Source organism: Hesperophylax consimilis, chromosome 20 (genome assembly GCF_061612785.1).
Source record: "Hesperophylax consimilis isolate HC1 chromosome 20, BYU_Hcon_1.0, whole genome shotgun sequence".
Classification (NCBI taxonomy): Eukaryota; Metazoa; Arthropoda; class Insecta; order Trichoptera; family Limnephilidae; genus Hesperophylax; species Hesperophylax consimilis.
This window is the reverse complement of record NC_142855.1, coordinates 17,138,280-17,159,282: the sequence shown is the minus strand read 5'-3', so window position 1 is coordinate 17,159,282 and position 21,003 is coordinate 17,138,280. Positions and strand designations below refer to the sequence as shown.

At 35.4% G+C, this 21,003-nt stretch overlaps 1 protein-coding gene across 1 annotated transcript; it reads left to right on the top strand.

The window, feature by feature from the left end:
- Positions 1 to 8,120: 8,120 nt before the first annotated feature.
- LOC149414219 (32 kDa beta-galactoside-binding lectin-like) lies at positions 8,121 to 20,819 on the top strand. The gene is made up of 4 exons (XM_089644120.1): positions 8,121 to 8,210; positions 11,517 to 11,596; positions 16,908 to 17,109; positions 20,679 to 20,819. The coding sequence occupies exons 1-4, from the start codon at positions 8,121 to 8,123 to the stop codon at positions 20,817 to 20,819; spliced, it is 513 nt and encodes a 170-aa protein (XP_089500246.1).
- Positions 20,820 to 21,003: the final 184 nt, after the last annotated feature.

Genomic DNA, 21,003 nt, shown 5'->3' with positions numbered 1-21,003 from the left:
GAGGTGAGTGACAATACTATATTGCATTACTAGATACCTCACTGAGTGAAAACCTGTTCTGAGGTGAGTGACAGTACAATATTGCATTACTAGATACCTCACTGAGTGAAACCTATTCTAAGGTGAGTGACAATACAATATTGCATTACTAGATACCTCACTGAGTGAAAACCTGTTCTGAGGTGAGTGACAATACAATATTGCATTACTAGATACCTCACTGAGTGAAAACCTGTTCTGAGGTGAGTGACAATACAATATTGCATTACTAGATACCTCACTGAGTGAAAACCTGTTCTGAGGTGAGTGACAGTACAATATTGCATTACTAGATACCTCACTGAGTGAAAACCTGTTCTGAGGTGAGTGACAATACAATATTGCATTACTAGATACTTCACTGAGTGAAAACCTGTTCTGAGGAGAGTTACAATTCAATATTTCAGTGCAATTGCTACACTGTAATTTACTGCTCATGTAAGAACAAAAAATTTACATGAAATTGGTTTAAGGTTAATAATTCCATGCATTCTGACTTATTATTTCCTAGCTTCGGCCTTTCTCCCACCGTGCAAAACAGCGCTATTCAATTAAGAAGAGGAGGAACAAACTTACACTGATGCCGTCCTCTTCTATTTCCAATGCAATTTCAAATTTCCCCGACTCTTTGGTCGGCCACCACCATCTACTTCTTCTTCTCCCCAAAAGCTGCGGTTGTGGAAGGAATGGTTTTTGACCATTCTCATTTCTTTGTGGCGGAAACACAGCGGCTGCTTATATTGCTTATCATAAAAGTACATTTAAAGCCTATCGCTTATAATAGGCCTTTACGCTACAGTAAGTAATGGCAATCTCACACGAGAGCTATACTTTCATAATATACAGGGTTTTCTAATAATAGGTGTTATTTTGATATTCAAAGAAAAATGCCTTTTTATATAAATGATCGAATGTTTATTTCATTATAAAGAAGAAGCTATGCCGTTAATAATGAAAAATAAAGTCAGTCAAATAATCACGTAACCACCTATATCCTTGAAATGCTTGAAAATGATCCAGAATTCCATCGAAAAATCATCTTGAGTGATGAGGCCCATTTCCACCACAAGCAAAATTGTCGCATCTGGGGCTCGGAAAACCCAAGAGTTATTGTTGAAAAGCCTTTCTTTCTTCAACGTGTGACTGTTTGGTGCGGTTTATAGTCCGGCGAAGTCATTGGACCTTAATTTTTGTGAAAATGAGGCTGGAGCAACAGTCACGATGAATGGATTGCGCTATAGAGAGATGATTAATGATTTTTTATGGCCGGAATTGGATGGTATTGATCTGGACAGCGTTTACTTTCAACAAGACGGCGCTACGTGCCACACAAGCAACGAAACCATTGATCTTTTACGGGAAATTTTTCTTTGAATATCAAAATAACACCTCTTATTGGAAAACCAATATATTATGGACTTGGCCTATATGGTGCAATAGGGCAAGTAGGCCAGTGCAATTAGCGATTCGCGATCGAAGTAATTCCGGTAGTCCCAATTTTTTTATATGTTATATAAACTGATCCCCTGATGTAAAATCTGATTTTCCGACCTTGGCGCACCTGTGCTCGCGCCGCCATTTTGAAAAAACTGGCCGAAATCGGGCCAAAATCTAGTTTTTCCCAAATATCTCATTTCCAATGCAAATTTCGGCTAAAATATCTTAACAAGTATAATATAACATAAAATAACCTACAACTTTTGTTTGTTAAAATTTCTTCTATCTCTAATAGGTACCGAGGTAGAAAGTCGTAAAGGTGCGTATATTTTTGAAAAAACAAGTTTTTTGCGCGCCTAGGTTTGGTTTTTTATAAATACCTCGTTTCCAGTACAATTTTGTGAAAAATTTATTGATTATAATTTTGTAGAAAATAAAATTTCGTTAAAGAAATAGGTATATAATTTATATTTTTTATCTCTATTACGTATTCAAACTCTAATCCACCAAAACCAGGCCAAAAATTGAAACTGAGGTTAGGTGTTTTAAACTTGGCACTCCTTGATTTTATTTTTCTTTAACAATTATTGTTCTAAGAACATATACGTTGACAACAATCGTCATGCCTGTGTCAGACCTAGCTATAAATATAGTAGATAGACTATTTCAGCATATCGGTCGCCATACATTCCCAATGGGAAGACCACTAAAATAGGCCAAGCCACTACATTTGTGCTCGCAGCTTGGTCTGACATGCCTATCAACGTAATCACAACATACATTTAAGATTATTAATACAATTAATATGATAAGGTACTTAAAAAAGATAAAAAATTGGTATTTTCGTAAAATTAACATTTATTGACATTCTTTTCTTTATTAGTTAAGTTGTCAGCATAACAAAAAATAAAATTAATGGTAGATCAGTTTAGACAGAAGTACGAGCCCTTGACTATAGTTTCTTACTTCTGGCCCTGAATAGCTTCTTCATCTATCTTATCACCCAAATTTGTGGCGACTGGGTCATCATATTCCTGTCATCGTCATCAACGAAGGCTTCTACAGCATTCTCGCAGGAGTTGCCATTGCAATGAATGCAGAGTAGGGAACATTTCAAACCCGACTTTCTGCAGGTGCACTTTCCAGCGCAACCTTTTTTACATTGACATGATATGAAGTTCAGCGAGGCCTGAGGTGCAGCTTCCTTCAACATTGTTACTGGAGTAAGTAACCCAACAGCATCCCTTTTCCACCCCCATTCAGTCGGATCTTTATCGTGACCAAGCCAAGTCTGCACTTGCAAGTATGTTCTTGAAGCGTGTTGCTGGACTGCATCTTTGGTGGGTGGTAGCCTGGATAAATTGAATTTGTTCTTTTTTACTCCTTTGACGAAAATGATGTACCTTAATTTTTTTAATTTGATTTCTCGTTGCCGCCATACAAAAGTGCAAATAGTTGTTCGGCAGCCAAAGTGATTGTTTCTGTCTTTGTTTTTGGGTCTTGAAATACACGAACAAGTTCATTCACTGAGTGGTTCTTGAGAAGAATATTACAAAATTTGTGTTTGCCTTGACCGAACGGAGCTCCAGTTGTATCGCAACCACTTATGGCATGAAGTAATAAAATTTTTTCAACTATTTCAATGTGTTTAAAACATTTTTTCGAGTACAACGCGTTAGAACTTTTTGGTAATATACGTTGAGAGGTGAGAGAGCTGTGAGGAGCACCAGCAGATCAATATCCTGACCAACGATTATGACTACATCATGTTGAGATGACAACGAATTTGCTGTGTTCACTATGAGAACGTCAGCATCCTCTTCAGCTTGTACTGTCGTTATGTGGGATCGTGCAAATGAGGTTCTGAGTAGGGAAATAAAACGAGACTTGTTCTTCTCATTTCCCATAAACTTTTCCTGTGGCACTTGTGGGTGCATGCTTTCAAAAAACAAAACTTCAGCAGAAGTTGTAACTCTGGCACGCCATGCTCTTTACACCCCTTTAGTGCTTTTTTTCCCATAGAATCTGGGTATCCATCGAATACCACTACTGCATTGGATCCATAGTGATTTTGTACATATCTGACATATTGCTGGAAAATTACTGAAAAAAGTTGAGCACGAGCCCCATACAACTTTGTGCAGTAAATATCCTCCATCAATTACCTGTATTTTACTGCTTCCCAGTTCTCTATTATTTGGCAGAGGGTTTAATGATGAATAAAATATAGACTTCGTTCTTTTGCGCATGCCTTCTTCTGAGAAAAGAGACAATGGTACAGGAGAGAGTTCATATTAAAAATATTATTTAAGTTCACTTTCAGACTTTTTGGCAATACACATCGTATGAATAGCATTAATGGATCTATTGACATAGTCACACCCTGATTTTTGACACTGCTGGTCACCGCCGCAAGAGAAACTATTGCATCATTACGTTTTAAATGTAGGTTTCCAAAGTTTTTGTTGATAACTTTAGACATAGCTAATTTCCCCATCTTTTTAGCCATGTGACAAGTGACTTTGCTATCCCCGATTGTGCCACTGCTAATAGACATAATCACGTTTGTTTTAGGAAATGGTTCATGGCAAGCAAACCAATCAATGAGAGTTTGAACGTCTCGATCATCCCTCTAAATTCTTGCAGGCCTCATCTCTACATGTTGCTCTGACGTTCCTGATTCAATCCCACAAAATGACTCGATACCCTCACAAATGTTATGCAGATAAACGAATCCAGCAGTCCAACGAAGGATGCAACTGTCTGTGATTCCCCGTCCTTGGGTCAAACCTCCAGATGTTTTCATCGATCTCATCAGAGTTTGTTCGATGGTCATGTCAGACCAAATCCCTGACCAAAATTTATGAGACCGTCGGATCGTAAAGTAGCCCTCTTTTGTAAATCTTTCATACTCGATTGCACTGAATCATTTCGAACTGAACGCTGCTGTGACACTGACGCTGTCAAGCTCCGCTCCAGGCTCAAGACGTGACATGCGGCAACTGAAGGGAACCGGAGGGGAGGAGTAGAAGGGTGGGGGGTAGCCCCCCCCATACCGAAGTGCCCTCTAGTAAATTTATAGATATTTGTATTTAAAAATGCCAAAAAAATCTAATAACGTGATAATAAACAGTGATAGATTTTCTGTGCGTACCTACCTGGATTTGTTTATTCTTTATATCGGTAAAAAACTATATAAACATAAAAACGGCACAGCTTTTTTTGAAATTTTATGTTCTACATAATTGCTATCAATAAAATTTTCATGAAATTCCACTGGAAACGAGGTATTTATAAAAAACCAAACTTAGTCGCGCAAAAAACTTATTTTTTAAAAATATACGCACCTTTACGACTTTCTACCTCGGTATCTATTAGAGATAGAAGAAATTTTTACTCACAAAAGTTGTAGGTTATTTTATTTTCTATTATACTTGATTAAATATTTTAGCCGAAATTTGCATTGGAAATGAGATATTTGGGAAAAACTAGATTTTGGCCCGATTTCGGCCAGTTTTTTCAAAATGGCGGCGCGAGCACAGGTGCGCCAAGGTCGGAAAATCAGATTTTACATCAGGGGATCAGTTTATATAAAAATTGGGACTACCGGAATTACTTCGATCGCGACCCCCTTTTTGGCGCTAATTGCACTAGCCTAAAGCCCACGTATGTTATATTTTGAGAGTTACGCCTAAGACATGCATAACGCGTAATTTAGGCGTATCTCATACGTACCAATTTAAGGCATCACGCTACGCTATTTATTTATTACAAGAAAATACATTACAAAATAATAACAAATTTATAATGTATTATTCCCAGTGAGTTTAAAAAACTCATTTCGGGAAAGACAACATAAGATTAAAGACAAGACAACATAAATACATTAAAATAAATAAACGCAGAAGTTATTTTGAGTTACAAAGAAAGAATGTGTCAGTCATTAATAAAACTGCTGAGGAAATAGCTTTTAAGAGCTTTTGCCAATGTTTTTTTATTCGTTGCTGGAAAATTTAGATAACTAGGTAATGTATAATCATATATACTATAATATTCGTCAGGAGAGGGGTTCAGATCAACTGGGGAACTGCCGCGGAATATCATTTATTTGTATGGGATCTGTCACCCTGACAGTATCCGACAGGGTTCCGTAAATTGATCTGCATTATTGTATGGCATAATTTTCTAATATAGCCTGGCTAGCAGATCAGCGCGCATCATCGTCGCCACGCCCACACTTATAACATCAGTCAGGTGTGACAGGTGATATGGAGTCAGTAATCTGTCACCCCCTTGTGAGACTGCCTTAACATGAATTGATTATAAATCAAATTATATTTGAGCGATATTACTGATTAAATTAATGCATCATATACTAGATTCCGATAGGTAACATACTATTACAAATATTTGTATTTATTATCATGATATTTGTGGTATTTTATCGGCAACGATTATAGATGGTGTTGTTAATAACGTTTGTAACGACCGAACATTTAAGAGTGACATTATTAAACGTTTTATTCTAAAATATATTGGAAACCGCACAAGAATCCCAACTGCTACCAACCGTCTGAAGCAAGGGTGACCATTTCATCCCCAATTGAGGTGTGTTGGGAGGCTGAATGTACTGGAGAGGGGAAGGAGAGGGTGAAGTACATGGATATTCAAGGGACAAGAGTCCCAACTGCTCCCAACTGTCAGAAGCTAGTGAGACTATCACATTCCCAATTGGGGTATGTCATGACACTGAAGGTAGTAAGGAACGAAGATGAGAAGATAAAAATATCATTAATGATCGCTCGATAGCGCAATCCATTCACCGTAACTGTTGCTACAGCCTCATTTTCGAAAAAGTAAGGTCAAATGACTTCGCCGTACCATAAACCGCGACAAACAGTCACACGTTGAGGAAAGAGAGGATTTTCAACAATAACTTTTGGGTTTTCCGAGCCCCAGATGCTACAATTTTGCTTGTGGTGGAAATGGGCCTCATCACTCAAGATGATTTTTTGAAGGAATTCCGGGTAAGGTTTAAATTCCCGCTTAACACCACCCGCCTGTTTTGATTTATGCAAGAAAAAAACATGGCCAAAAATCTGACTGATTGTCATTTGCTTTTAGCATATTTAGCCAATTATTTTAGTAACAATTTTTGTTATTTTATAATTATTTTATTGCTATGTATTAAAACGTATATGTTTGTAATTTTTCGGACATCATGCCTGTTTTATGCTTCCATGATAATTCCTCAAAATTACAATTCAACACACCTATAAAAATTGCCATAAAGTTATGAAAAGTGATGAAACAAAAACTAGGTTCAATAGGTTACAAATGTAACCTAGTTTTTGTTGCATCAATAATTCTGAAGGTTATTCTAAGAGTCCCGTTAAGAATGAGTACTGATTTTATTTTTACGACACTAAGGACGGGTTGTTTCGGAGAATTTGAACAATTCATCAAATTTCAACGTTCATTTTCAAGTTCTGCGAAAGATTTTTTAAAGTTCTGTTTTTATTTCAGTTTTGTTAAGCAACTAGCCTATAATGATATAATAACAGAACTTGAATAGGACTTTCACAGAACCCGAAAATGAACGTTGAAATTTGATGAATTGTTCAAATTCTCCGAAACAACCTGTCCTAAATGTTCCTAACCTGAAAAATATAAATTCAAAAAATATCCTGCTTCATCAATAAATACCCATATGTATGAAGAACGAATAAACACTAGAGCCTTGTGAAATTCAAAGGTAAAATCTTTTAATATCCCAGTTTGTCAAACCTCCTGTGGACAAAAATGTTTTAAATACAATGCTATTAATCTATTCAATTCAACATTAAAATCATTGATTACTTGAGTATTTCATAACACATTAAAAAAAATATATGTATACTATGCATTTTGGTCAAACTGAAATTTTATTAATAAATTACATAAAATTATTCTTGCTTCGTTTTTGTCTTCTAAATTCATTCTTGAATTGTATAATTTAAAAATAAAATAAAATAGTTGTTATTTTATTTTATCTGCCATTTTCATAATATTGTGTAAACAAAAACCTAGTTAACAACCACTCTGAAAATTGCCATCTCAACACAGGCGTTACACACCTAGTGAGATGGGCAATACCTCGTTATTGTAATTAAATCTTATATTAAAATTTAAAAAATAACTTTATAACACTTTTTATAGGTGTGTGTTGAATTGTAATTTTGATGAGTTTTCCGCCCACTCTGTTTTATGTACCTAAATAAAATAAAATAAAAATAAATCCTTTATACATAGGGTGCGGCAGAGAGGACGGACGTTTTTGAGATGGGTTGTACTCTCCCCCTCCGTCTACGAGAGAGGTGGGGAGGTGCCGCTTGACTCGTTAGTTCCTAGCATTGTTTTACCAGTTGTCGTCATGGAGCCGTGGACGGTGGAGCACCGCGTTTTCACCTATGATTGTTTCGTCCGAAATAATGAGTCGGTCACCGTCGTACAGCGTGAGTTTCGTCGCCACTTCAACGTTCATCGGAATAGAGCTCTTCCCTCTCGAAACACCATCCTTCGTTGGGTTGATTCACTTCGCAGGCGTGGTGAACTGATCAACAGAAGACCAAGAGGAGCTCCGCGAACAGTTCGAACTCCTGAAAATGGGAACATGGGGACACCTCAAGGCTAGAGTATACGAGAACAAGCCCCGAACTCTGGACGAATTGAAGGACGCAAGTAGAGAGAGCGATGTTGGAGAGAGTCTACGCGAACTTCCAAGAACGCCTCCAGCACTGCATCAACAATTTCGGCCACCACATGCCTGATGTGATTTTCCACACTTGACTGTCTCAAATGCTATTTCCTTGCGAACCTGATTCCATCAATAAATTTGTTTTTGAGTAAAAATTAACTATTTTATGATTTTTTTTAAACCGTCCGTCCTCTCTGCCGCACCCTGTATAAATGTCGCGCTTGTGGCCAATTCAGTGCAAAGCAATTTATTAATAACTAGGGTATTTGAGAAGAATGTATTAGGCGATAAAAGTTTTTTTATAAAAGTTGTCAACTGTAAACAATTGTTTTCACTTTTTCAACTTGCTTCGATTGAGCGGGAGAGTTATGTAGCAATTTTAAATTTATCAAATATTGAACTAATAGTAACCTCGCTTAGAGTAATATTATCATGGAATCCGACCAAGATTTATCCGTGAGTACTTATTAAATATTTACCCACTTTCCAATAAGCAGTAATTGTTGATTGAAATACTAGTACATATTGAATTATTTGGCGTGGCTCAGTGGTCCAGAACGTCTGACCGGACATCAGAAGGTGCGGGTTCAGTTCCTGTCGGTGGCATTTATTTTTACTCGGTAGATATTTTCAATTTGTATTGATATTTCAGGCGACTTCGTGGTGAAATTCCATTATATTGACACAATTTTAATCATTTTATTGTTTGACCATGACTGGTTTTAGCTTATTATAGCCATCTTCGGACTAGTGCAATTATTCCTTAAGGGGAAGCTTCAAACCATAAATGTGTATATTCTTCGTATACCTTATATTGTAGGTAATAGGCATTAAAATCGCTTGACAAACGGAGTCTAGAAACGTTCCATTTCAAGCAAATAACTAGTTTTTATTTATTTTGTTAATAATTTTATAAGAAAGTAAAAAAGTTAATCAAGTGAAACTGTCACAGATAATCTTAGCTATAATACTGTATTTTTAAAAATTGTTTCCTTTATGCGTTCATACATTTCTATTGAAAAAATTTTTTTTTGTAGTTTGCATTTATATTTTTTATTGAGTAATTTATATATTTATTTGTATTCTACTCAAGCGAAGCGATAGGAAAACCTTCAATTTCTCTAAAGCACATTTTTTTGTATTCGTAATGTACACCAATTCGATATAAAGATGAATCAAAATAGTGATTTAGCATTAAGCTTCGCCTTAAACTATGCTTTATATAAATACCATTTTGTTTATATGCATAGCATTCTAAAAATACGTATGTTCTTAATTTAGTGTCCCATTACAATATAAGTTCCCACTCCAATTAAAAAAAGTAATCTTTTAGTCTAGCATAAAAAATATCAATCAATAATCCCACGTCACCTAGAATACACATGATAATAATGGCAATAGATACCTCTACCGGACAACTACTGCAAATTAGTGAAAATCATCCAATTAAAGTATATATTTTTTATTAAATAATCAATCAATTTTCAGAGTATAATATTGTATGTCAATTAAGATAATCCATAAAACTAGTTTTCACTGCTTTTTTTAAGGTTTCTCTTCTACAGAAGCTGGTTGTTTAAGGTAATGCCATACGTAGTAATGCAAAATCATGTGTTTTCGGTTTGAAAATTTGGTCGCCTAGAAATGTTTAAGATGCTTTAATTAAATACTGCGAGTAGAATACATCTTGGCCTTTGAAAGAATCGCACTTTTTGGCCATGTTTTTTTTATGCATTTTATGCGAGTTGGCTGGACGCTCACAATTTAATTATTTCTGATGAACGAATTACTAAAATTTCAAATGTTTCTAGAGGGATCTCTCGTTTAATATCGTTTTAATATCGGAACACTTTTCGACGAGATATTAGTCACAAATGATAACAATCATCGTTCTTGAATGTGCATCTATGTGGAAAATCATCGTTCTTGAACGTGTGTCAATGTGAACATTTTGAATAGCAAAAAGGGCAATCATCGTTCTTGATTGTGCATCAATATGAACAATCATCGTTCTTAAATGTGTGTCAATATGGACAATCGTCGTTCTGAAATGTGTGTTAATGTGAACAGTCATCGTTCTTGACTGTGCATCAATATGAACAATCATCGTTCTTAAATGTGGACAATTATCGTTCTTGAATGTCTGTCAATGTCTGACAATCATCGTTTTGAATGTGTCTGTCAATGTCTGATGACAATCATCGTTTTTGAATGTGTTTCAATGTAAACAATTGTATTTTTGAATAGGAAAAAAGGACAATCATCGTTCTTGAATGTTCGTCAATGTGGACAATGATCATGTTTTATCGGATATATAACATAACATTTAAAATATTTTATTTATTGTTTACAGTACTAAAAAATATACAATTTATAAAAAATATATACTTCATTTGCTCAATGCTATTTGACAATGATTTTTTAAAATTAACCCCAAATTGGAGGCCCCAAGTAAAATAATTTCCCTCAGGGCCTAGTCGTCTTTGGGGATGCTATGTTGAGGGTCATCTTAAGGAAAAGAAGGCGAGGAAGTGCTGCGAAGGAAGAAGGTAGAATCTATGGGTCAGTTTGTCCAGGAGTGACGGACATATGAATCCATTTCTCCCGCTGCGGTGCAAGACGATGGGTCGAGAGAGACTAGCTGGAGAGGTGAAAAGGTTTCCCAAACCATCTCAATACGGACCGCCACGCAGCTAGTGAGCAAGCTCATCAGCCGCCAAGATCTGAAGACACATCACCCGATGATCCCGAAAACCCCTGTTAAGTTCCTGTTGGATTGTAAAAGGTGTTATGTTATGTTTTTTAAGGAGTATAAAAATTTTTTGCCGAAGGACCTTGAATGTTAGTGTAATTACCACTGCACATAATACAATAAAATGTTGTATAAGGAAGGACTCACCATTAGGAAAAGGGGCACTTGTTTTCTTACTGTTTATCCTCTTCAGATATCTCACGGCAGTGGCACTGAACACAATGTGATTTTGCACTAGACAGGCGCGAATGTAAAATGTAATAAGATATGCGAGATATGATCGCGGGAGTGGTTTTTATAGTGAGCGATGCGGGTTATTGTAACAGACTGATTGCATAATGTGCAGCGAAAGATTGCGGGAATAGAACAAAGGAACGACAATATTATCTCAGTACAGTCATGTATATATTTATGTGTAAATTAATGTATAGGTAATGCGTAATGGCGTAACCACCTGTTGTAACTTTAACTTTGTAACTTTCCATGGACATTAAAGGTTCTTACAATGGACCGTTCAAGTTTTTGTATTTCATGTTTATTTATTTTTTTCAGTTTGAAGCAGCCTTTCCTGAACCTGTGACAGTTGGAAGTATCGTCAGCGTAGAGGGAAAATTTAAGCCCGATTCTGTGAGGTACATATTTTAAGGTTTTATTATCACAAAATATTAGTAATCCGGTTAAAAACGATGTTACAGGCCTTATCGAATGAATTAATAGGTTTCCCGATGAACATATTATGACAATTTTGGAACACGTTTTCACGAAAATCCTAATATTTATAAAAGTTTATCAGAAAATTGACTACAATCCCGTTTTTAACTAGTTAACTAATAATTTGAAGAGATTTACAATACTCGTTTTTCTCCGTGTGCAAACAAATCATTTCAAAAGTTAGTCATACAAGATGGCTGCCACACGATGTCCCTTCACCCCAGATTTGGCTTCAATGCCATTCATACAAAATCACACAACGCTCTGTCCTAAAACCGCTTCTTAAACGAGATTCGTGATTCGCAACTCTCATTTCATACAGGCAACATCTCTACACGTTTCTTGCTCACTCGTCTATCGTTTGGCCAATAAACACTGCCTCTAATATTCGTATTTACATAATCTCCCTTTAAAACAATATTTTACTTCTATTTTAATGCTTACTACGGAGCAGGGCCAGTCCTGAGGCCTGACGCGCCTGGCGCAATCAAAATCCTCAAGGCACTGGGTTAAGTTATTATCAGCGCCTTAGCTCCTTGGCGCCTCGGCAAGTCGGCACCCGGAACGGACTGCTCCAATTACACCTGCACAGGGCTGGCCCTGCTGCGGAGCCCTAACACCCCAGGGCTTGCTATTAATGTTTAATCTGTGAACTCAGTGAAGTTAATTGTTTCTATTTTATTTTTATAGTGTTTTATTTTGGTATTGTTGTTAAATTCACGCTGCGTTAGAATAACAGAACGGAAATTTGTCAAATAAGCAGTAACAATAATTTCGCGTTCTTCAGATGTGTAACGCTCCATTGCTTGTTGTAAACTAATTCTATCTACAACATAAATGTCAAGCACAATGACCTGTATTACCACAATCAATTAATTAATTTATTGGACAATTTGTATAGCGCCGTTCTTGTAAGATCGCCCCTCAGGGGCGCTTTACAGTTGATGCAGGTATTACAAAAATATAAATATTACAAAAATAAAGTGAAGTTAAGTTAAGTAAAATGAAGAACAGGAACATGTGACTCGAAAATACACTGTCAATGCGATGCAAGTGACATCGCTTTGCGGGTATTGTTATTAAATATTATTTTTGCTGTTTCGTAAATGTGGTTTTTTTATTTATTTAATTTAAATGTACATTAACCCTTCAGTACATTCATCCCATTTTCAGCTTGCAATGTTTTCTGTGTAATTCTAATCCGCTATACACACCTTTTTTTATAATTTTCCGTAAAAACATACACTGTTTTAGAAAATAGATAAAATTATATTTCCGATGTATGCATTCAAAATAAACATTATTATTTCTAGATAGTGAAATTTTAATATCAAACACATCTCATCTTGACTTATTTTTTTTACTCCAATTATAGAAAACTTGAGAGAACTCGATATTTCAAAAACAAATTCGTTTTGTTTGGAGAATTTGTAAAAAAATGCACCTTCACTTTTATCTCGTTCATATAATAAAAAAATAAGAAATAATATTTAAAGTTAAACCGATTGTTACGACATCGGCGCGAAATGTGAATTATTCATTTTAGATATTTTTGGGATTTTATTTCTCTTTCTAACGTCAAAAAATTAAGTATTTCCGCATTTTACAAAAATTATAAAAATATTTTTGTAAAATATGGACACTTGGTCATATATGACCCTCAAACGCTGGAGGGGTTACCAGTTAATATAACCAATAAAAAAACATTATAAACAATAAATAAACATTACATTCAGTTAAGTAATAAACGATATTTAAAATGTCGATGTCAGGGGACAAATTATTTAAAAGCAAAATCATTCCGAGCGGCATTACCAATAGTAGGTAAGTTCTTAACTTAAGCAATAGACAGCTTACTCTAACGGCCGCTGTTCCCAATCCTAATAATCAAATTCTAAGCGAATCACCACTGCACTACGTAATTCCAACACACAATAATTGCTTAAGCAAGCCGCCCAGTCTAAGCCAGCCGGACAGTTGGATTAGCCATAAGCAATATTTAAGGAAAAAACTAGTTACAAAAAGTGTCGACAGAGTGAAAAAATACCGCGAATCAATGATCAAATGTCACTCTGACATTCGACAGTTGCGTTCCTTTCAGTTTTTTGTGTTGCATTTGTCATTATCATTTTGTGTGAAGTTCTTCGCACGCTTTGCTTTGATTTCCATTTTAAGGTTTGTTTGGGTTTGTTTTGCTGTCGCACGGAGAAAAAACTTACGTCGATCTGTCAAACCAAATGGGAAGTCCCGATTGTGGCATCACGTTCAAGTTGTCACTTTATTTTTAATATATTATATACGTTATTTAAAAAAATATGAAATACCAGTTTATGAATAACGGTATTTAAAAGAAGTAATGTGTATTAATAAGAGCTACAATAATTAACTCTTTAATATTTATTTAACATAGAAAGTTTTTAATTTGATGTCATTTTATTGTCAATGGTAATTTGCGGTAGTGTGTGGGGCTACTTAAGATTTTCAAAGATAAAATGATTGGGAACAACGCAAATCGAACGTTCCCTACAAAATGCTTAAAAATCGCTTGGCTGAGCAAAAACAAAGATTTGAACTTAGATAACGATTAAAAAGTTGGGAACAGCGGCCGTAAGGTCAGCAGATCTAGATGTTAGTAATCGTCTAATCGAACTTTCTATGTCAAATCGAGCCGTTTACTATGATCGCTCTTTTAGTGTAACAGGACCGCTCATCTGGAATAGACTTCCATCAGCTCTTATTAATCTCCAGAATTTGGCTGAATTTAAACGGGCTTTTAAAACAAAATTATTTAAAAAATTATACCATTCATAAATGTTAACTTCTTTTCAATATTTTATAATAAGCCATATTCTACCTATTGTACCTTTTTAAAAATGTCTGCTCATAAAATTCTCATTTCTGAGCACAAACTGCCTCCTGTTTTATATTATGTTTTAGTTTTAATATTATTATTTTGTCCTATCCTGCTGTTATTGTTATTCTAAGTTTTGTCATCACTTTGTATAAACAGTGTATTTAGTGCTATAATATTAGATCTGTATTAGGTAAGGCACACTGTAGGAATAATTTTAAGAACATGACCATTAATACTGAATTACCATTTTTAAGTTTGTTATAGTTAAGTGAAATGACACTTAACTGCGCTATATAAATGCCATGTTATTATTATTATTCTGCATCTCTGAACAACATGTTATTATTGATTATGTATTGTATTCAGCAAAGCAGTTTTCCTTCTATCGGCTAGGCTATTTATACCCAGTATACTGGGCAAAAAAGGCTGATGGATATAACCAGAGATAATACCCGAAGTCTTTAACATATAAATATCTCAGTAAACTTCTTTTGTACTTTCTCTACCAGTAGAGAGTAAGTAAAATCAATTTAATTTTCTCCTTCGCTTCTCATCTCTCTACGGAATTTCTGTGTCGATATGATTAGCTTTAAAATTAAATTCAATCAAATAAATACATTACATAGCACTAACACATATGAATCACATCGAAAATGGGGCACCTAAGATGATTCATGACAGAATCCACGACATTTGAAATCGTTTTTTTGAATTGAAAAAGGATTTCTTTTACCATTTTCTTGAATATATTCAACGAACCTATACTTTTTTTTATATTTTCACCGAGTATATTATAAAGCAACGAAACTTTATAAGAAAAACTCCTTGATACTTTGAACAGGATGTTCTGGTATTCACCGACTGATACATTAAAGAAAAACCCATTCTAGTGTTGCGCACTTGTTGAGATCTTTGGACAGTATCAATGTTGTTGAAAAATTTACAGAGAGCCTGTTTTATGTACATTTGCCTTAATGACGTAATTTTTCTTTCACTATATAATAACTGTGATGAATGCCAAAAACTTTCCTTATACATTAATTAAAAAATGAATGCAACATTTAAATGTTCTATGGTAGTCTTGTGACAAGAACAACAACATACAACATTATATGAAAGCATTGGAACAAGCGGATAGTATACATTTTGAAAATAACTATGTCCAATATATTTCTTAGAGTCTTGAAGATGTAGGTTAGGTTTCTTATTTTATTTGTTAACATAGTAACATGATTATTCCATTTTTGATTCCTTTTATATTATTAAGTCGTTTTAAAAACGCTGCGTACTATTGTAAAGCACACGAATCTCAGCAGAGCTGTAAAACTGCGTAGAGTTGTTAGTAGTACAAATTCCAAAAGTCTTAGGACGGGTTGTTTCAGAGAATTTGAACAATTATTCAAATTTCAACGTTAATTTGCGAGTTCTGTGAAAGATATTTTCTAGTTCTGTTATTATTTCAGTTCTGTCAAGCAACTAGCCTATAATGATATAATATCAGAACTTGAATAGGACTTTCACAGAACTCGCAAATTAACGTTGAAATTTGATGAATTGTTCAAATTTTCCGAAACAACCGGTCCTTAGAGTTTCCAGTCTATTCATGAACCAATTAATTGAATAACTTTGACTGTTTTTATTTTGTATTTCGTTCAACGGTGTACGACAACCGATTCTAGATTGATTAAGGATTAATTAACTTTGTTTATACTTTAGTTAGGCTACAACTGAACTCAGAAATGTATTGTACCATTCATCACCCCATCAAGGGGGTGGGATAGACCCGTCCCTGCATTAATTTTCCTCCTCCGTCACAATGAGCTGACCTGAGGTATGAGCGCACAAACTCGTCATCCTTCCACTCTGTCTATGCTTCTATTTCCTCCGGGTCTTAGGGCATCTTATTTCTCTTTCCCACTATAGTTCATCTAAAGTTAATCAGTAAGCCGGCTAAGGGGATCGGCGGGTTTCGCTTGTGGTATGGCTGACCGCTGAGCTCATTCTCGATGGGACTCCTCGACGGAAGCAGGCCAGCTGTATTGTGTACTTGATGACGCAAGTTCATAACTTTGTTCACTTACGATGATTAAAAAAAAAAGGTTATAAAGCCATTGAAAAGGACCAACTCCAATCCCATGGTGGGATTTGTCCTGGTTCACAGATGATTAGGTTTCTTACAGGTTGCAATCCCTAACCATTTTCGAGTCCTCCGTCCTTCACACCCTGCTCCAATCTATCCTATTCTGTGGAGCATCTAGATACTCATAATACAGGCGTCCTACAACAAATCTGCCATTATCTCATGTCCAATCTTTGTGAACTACGGAATAGGGTGATAGAGTCTAACATCTGTTTGTGAAAATTTCATCTGTTTCCAGGTTCAACTTGAATCTCATCTGCCGGCCCTCTAAAGAGATTGCATTGCACTGCATTTTCCGCTTTAACGAATTGAGAGTGGCCAGAAACCATTCGACACCCAGCAGCGGTCGGGTACACGAAGAGGAACTAGATGGGGGGTGGCCGATTAAAGCATCGGGGGAATTTGAAATTGCGGTGGAAGTTGAAGAGGAAGTTTTCAAAGTAAGTTTGTTCCTCTTCCTCTTATGATAATTATAATTGGATGATATATTTATAGCGCTGTTTTATGACAAATCGCTTTAAAGGGGGCATTATGTACCTACCTACCCACCCATCGTGTCTACCACTTCTCGAAATTCATTTAATAATTGATTTCTTGACTTTATCAGAAAAAACATTTTTATTTTATTCTTTATTCTTCATTATAAGCAACCGCTAAACTTCAAAAGTAGTTAAATTGAATCGTAACGCTTGTATTTTTTAGGGTGACCGGGTATGTCATCAAAAAGACAATTCAACACAGCTAAAAAAAGTGACATAAAGTCATGAAAAGTGATGAAATAAAAAATAGATTAAATAGGTTACATAGGTACATATTAAACCTAGTTTTTGTTTCATCATTTTTAATGACTCTATATCACTTTTTGAAGGTGTGTTGAATTTTCATTTTGATGAAATATCATGGAACCCCAATATTATAAAAGAAAATATAAAAAATAAGACAAATAATATCAGTTGTATGTAAAGAAAAACACTTATAAATAACTGGAATAAAAAAATATGATCAATTAAAAAAAAAATAATCGAATTTAAAGAGTAGGACCTTAAATGGTAAATAAATCAAAGTATAATATATAAAGCAAGTATGTTCGTACATGTATTCAGTCATTAATATGTGTGTTAAAAATAAATAAAACTAAAAAGCAGTGTGCGATATACTCGTAAGAAGGTATAGAGACAAGATTTAAAAAAATATACGAAATGATACAAGTTAATAAGCAGAGATGTGCAAAGTGGGTACCCAAAACCATTTGAAATGCAAAATGGAAATGGGTCAAAACTTTTCTATTTGAAAATGCAAAATGCAAAATGCAAAATGGTTTTTAGAAAAGCATTTCAAATGCAAAATGCAAAATACCTATTTTCAAAATGCAAAATGGTTTCTCAGGTCAAACAATTAAAATAATTATAGAATTTTTAAACAATTTCGTCATTTAATAATGGACATCAATGTAGAACAAACATATTACATGATGGTATATCCAAAAACACCACGACTACAGATTAAATAACCCATACTTCTAAAGTTTTTTGCGCGTATCAAGTAAAAATGCGTGATTTTAACCAACACATCAATAATTATCTTGTGCCAGGCTCGTGCCATGTCTTATTTTTTATATGCAGAAATGTGCAAAATGGGTACCCAAAACCATTTGAAATGCAAAATGGAAATGGGTCAAAAATTTTCCATTTGAAAATGCAAAATGGTTTTCAGAAAAGAATTTAAAATGCAAAATGCAAAATACCTATTTTCAAAATGCATTGAAAATGCAAAATGGTTTCTCAGGTCAAACAATTAAAATAATTATAGAATTTTTAAACAATTTTGTCATTTAATAATGGACATCAATGTAGAACAAACATATTACATGATGGTAAATCCAAAAACACCACGACCATAAATATACCACTCTCACCACGACTACAGATTATGAAACCACAAAAAATTTGCGCGGGACTAATGTTGCTAACGTAAAAACATAGAAACTGCTATCTAACATTTAATATTACAGCGTCATGGCCCCATGTTCAGTATTTGAATCAGTATTTTTTGTAATGTTTTGTACTCAATTGCCAGGGCTCCTACCAGGGAGCAACTTGATAAATGTAAATTATCTCTCATAGCGAGGTTGAGGACCGAATGATATTTGGGGCTTATGAAAAAAAGATGAGTGGAGATAGTAGGAAGAATGTTGCAAAAAGCATTTAAAATGGAAAATGCAAAATGGTTTTTAAAAAAGCATGTAAAATGCAAAATGGAAAATACCCATTTTGCATTTCCATTTGAAATGGATTTATTTGAAATAAAGCACATCTCTGTTAATAACGAGCAACTAAGCCTCAAATGAGTTGCCTTTGAAACCTACACAATTATTAACACCAAATATATCAAAAATTTCACAACGTTTGTTTGCAAGTTATGTATTATGCATGCTTTTATTAAATATAGAAGGTACAATAGTGTTCGTTGCAGGTATTTACGAGTATTAGTAATTTTTTGAATGGACATACCTTCATATTGACAAAATTTTGTTTTGTGTGTGTTTTCATTTTTAAATGAAATCCGATAATAGGTTTTGGCATTCAATTTTAAACTGTGATCAAAATCGATGTTTGGAAAACCTATTCCTTTTGTGTGGGAAATTAGTAAGAAAACTGTAACTTCACTTTTAATGCTGTTCATACAATAAAAAAAAATATAAATACTTTTTAAACTTACAACTGTTATCGAAAAAATTTAAACCCACTTCTTCGGAAATTTTTAGGTTTTTATCCATGGAAATAAGTATGAGTATTTGAGATACACTGATAAAATCATTATTTTTCTTTCTAACGACGAACAAATCACATACCTCCGCATAAACTACCATATATGGCAGAGTAGTCTAACACAAGAATAGATATTAAGATGTTTATTTGTTTTTTAACTATTTTTTAATTTACGGAGAGGGATGTCACATCACTAATATGATTAGCGAAGATATTATTTTTGTCTGTTATCGGTATAAGAATCAAGTCTTATGTCATCTGGATTCTTCTTCTCTTGTATGGTGATGCGGTCAGAGTGGGACATCTAGGTCTGCGAGTCAGTCTAGGGCCTCAAGCGTCGCCATGTGAACCTCATCAATCTCTCCGGGGAATGAATGGATCGGGCATTAGTTGACCACATGTTCGGTAGTCTGCACCGCACCACATTCACACATCGCCGACTCTTTAAGGCCCCATCTGTGCATCATGTGGGCACAGCGGATATGGAAGCACCTTAACCTATTGATAGCGGACCAGGTTTTGCGAGGCAATGAGAACCCAGGCTGTCTTTCAGTGGGGTCCGGTATGAGATGGGCATTTCCCACGTTGGCCGTTTGCCACTCAAGTTTCCACCTATTTTCTGGGGTGAGAGGTAATCGGATGAGCCTCTCTCCTTCCGCCCAGAAGGGCTTTGGGGACTTCAAGCGGCATGCCAGGTGGGAGACGACATCTTTATGCAAAGGTATTGCGCTTTTTTGCAGCGACTTCTTGTATTCTCTCAGTGTTGCAATTTCTCGCCTGATGTTCGGCGGGGTTATGTTTGCAAGTACGGGGAGCCAAGGGAGAGGAATAGAATTTAAAGTCCCGCTGATGGTTCGCATTGTGGCATTAAGCTGAACGTCTACCATGAAGGTGTGGGCGCTTCTAGCCCATACTGGAGCACAGTATTCAGCCGTTGAGAAAACCAGGGCAATGGATGCTGTTCTGAGCGTGTTGGCGTCGCATTCCCAGCTAGTTCCAGCTAGCTCATTAACGAAGTTAAGCCTTGTTCTAGTTTTTTTACCCACTGTTTCCATGTGTTGCCGGTAGTTCAAGCTCCTGTCCAAAGTAACTTCAAAATAGCGGGGGTGGGTTCTTGAGAGACCAACGGTCGAGCAGAATATGATGTTTGTAGCTAGTAATGTCCTCCAAAATCTGAAGAATTAATAATGCTCCTACATTTGAATTTCTTTGAAACACCACTAATATTTTTATCTTTCCAGATTTTTGTCTATGGCAAACTGTTCGCACGTTTCAGGCACCGCCTGCCCTACTTCCAAATAACGCACGTCAACGGCTCGGCGGGGGCTGATATTACAACCATCAAATTTGAGAAGAAAGAAAACAAATATAGCTTTGTGTAAACTACACTGTTATTTTTTAAATCTAGGAGACTAATTATATTTTCAAATGTAAATACTTATTAATACACATTCCTACCCGTAGTGTTGTTATTTGGTACAGTTATTAATATCTAGTTAAGACATACCGTTGGCGGGGAATATCTATAGGCAGTGGCGGACAAAGTGGGAGCGCGGGCGGAGGGGG

What these genes read in the sequence shown, in the direction of transcription:
- LOC149414219 (XM_089644120.1), top strand. Translation starts at nt 8,121, where the DNA reads ATGGGAACATGGGGACACCTCAAGGCTAGAGTATACGAGAACAAGCCC. An exon ending in ACGCAAGTAGAGAGAGCGAT is followed by an intron (nt 8,211 to 11,516) that starts GTTGGAGAGAGT and finishes TATTTTTTTCAG; the next exon opens with TTTGAAGCAGCCTTTCCTGA. An exon ending in TTTAAGCCCGATTCTGTGAG is followed by an intron (nt 11,597 to 16,907) that starts GTACATATTTTA and finishes ATCTGTTTCCAG; the next exon opens with GTTCAACTTGAATCTCATCT.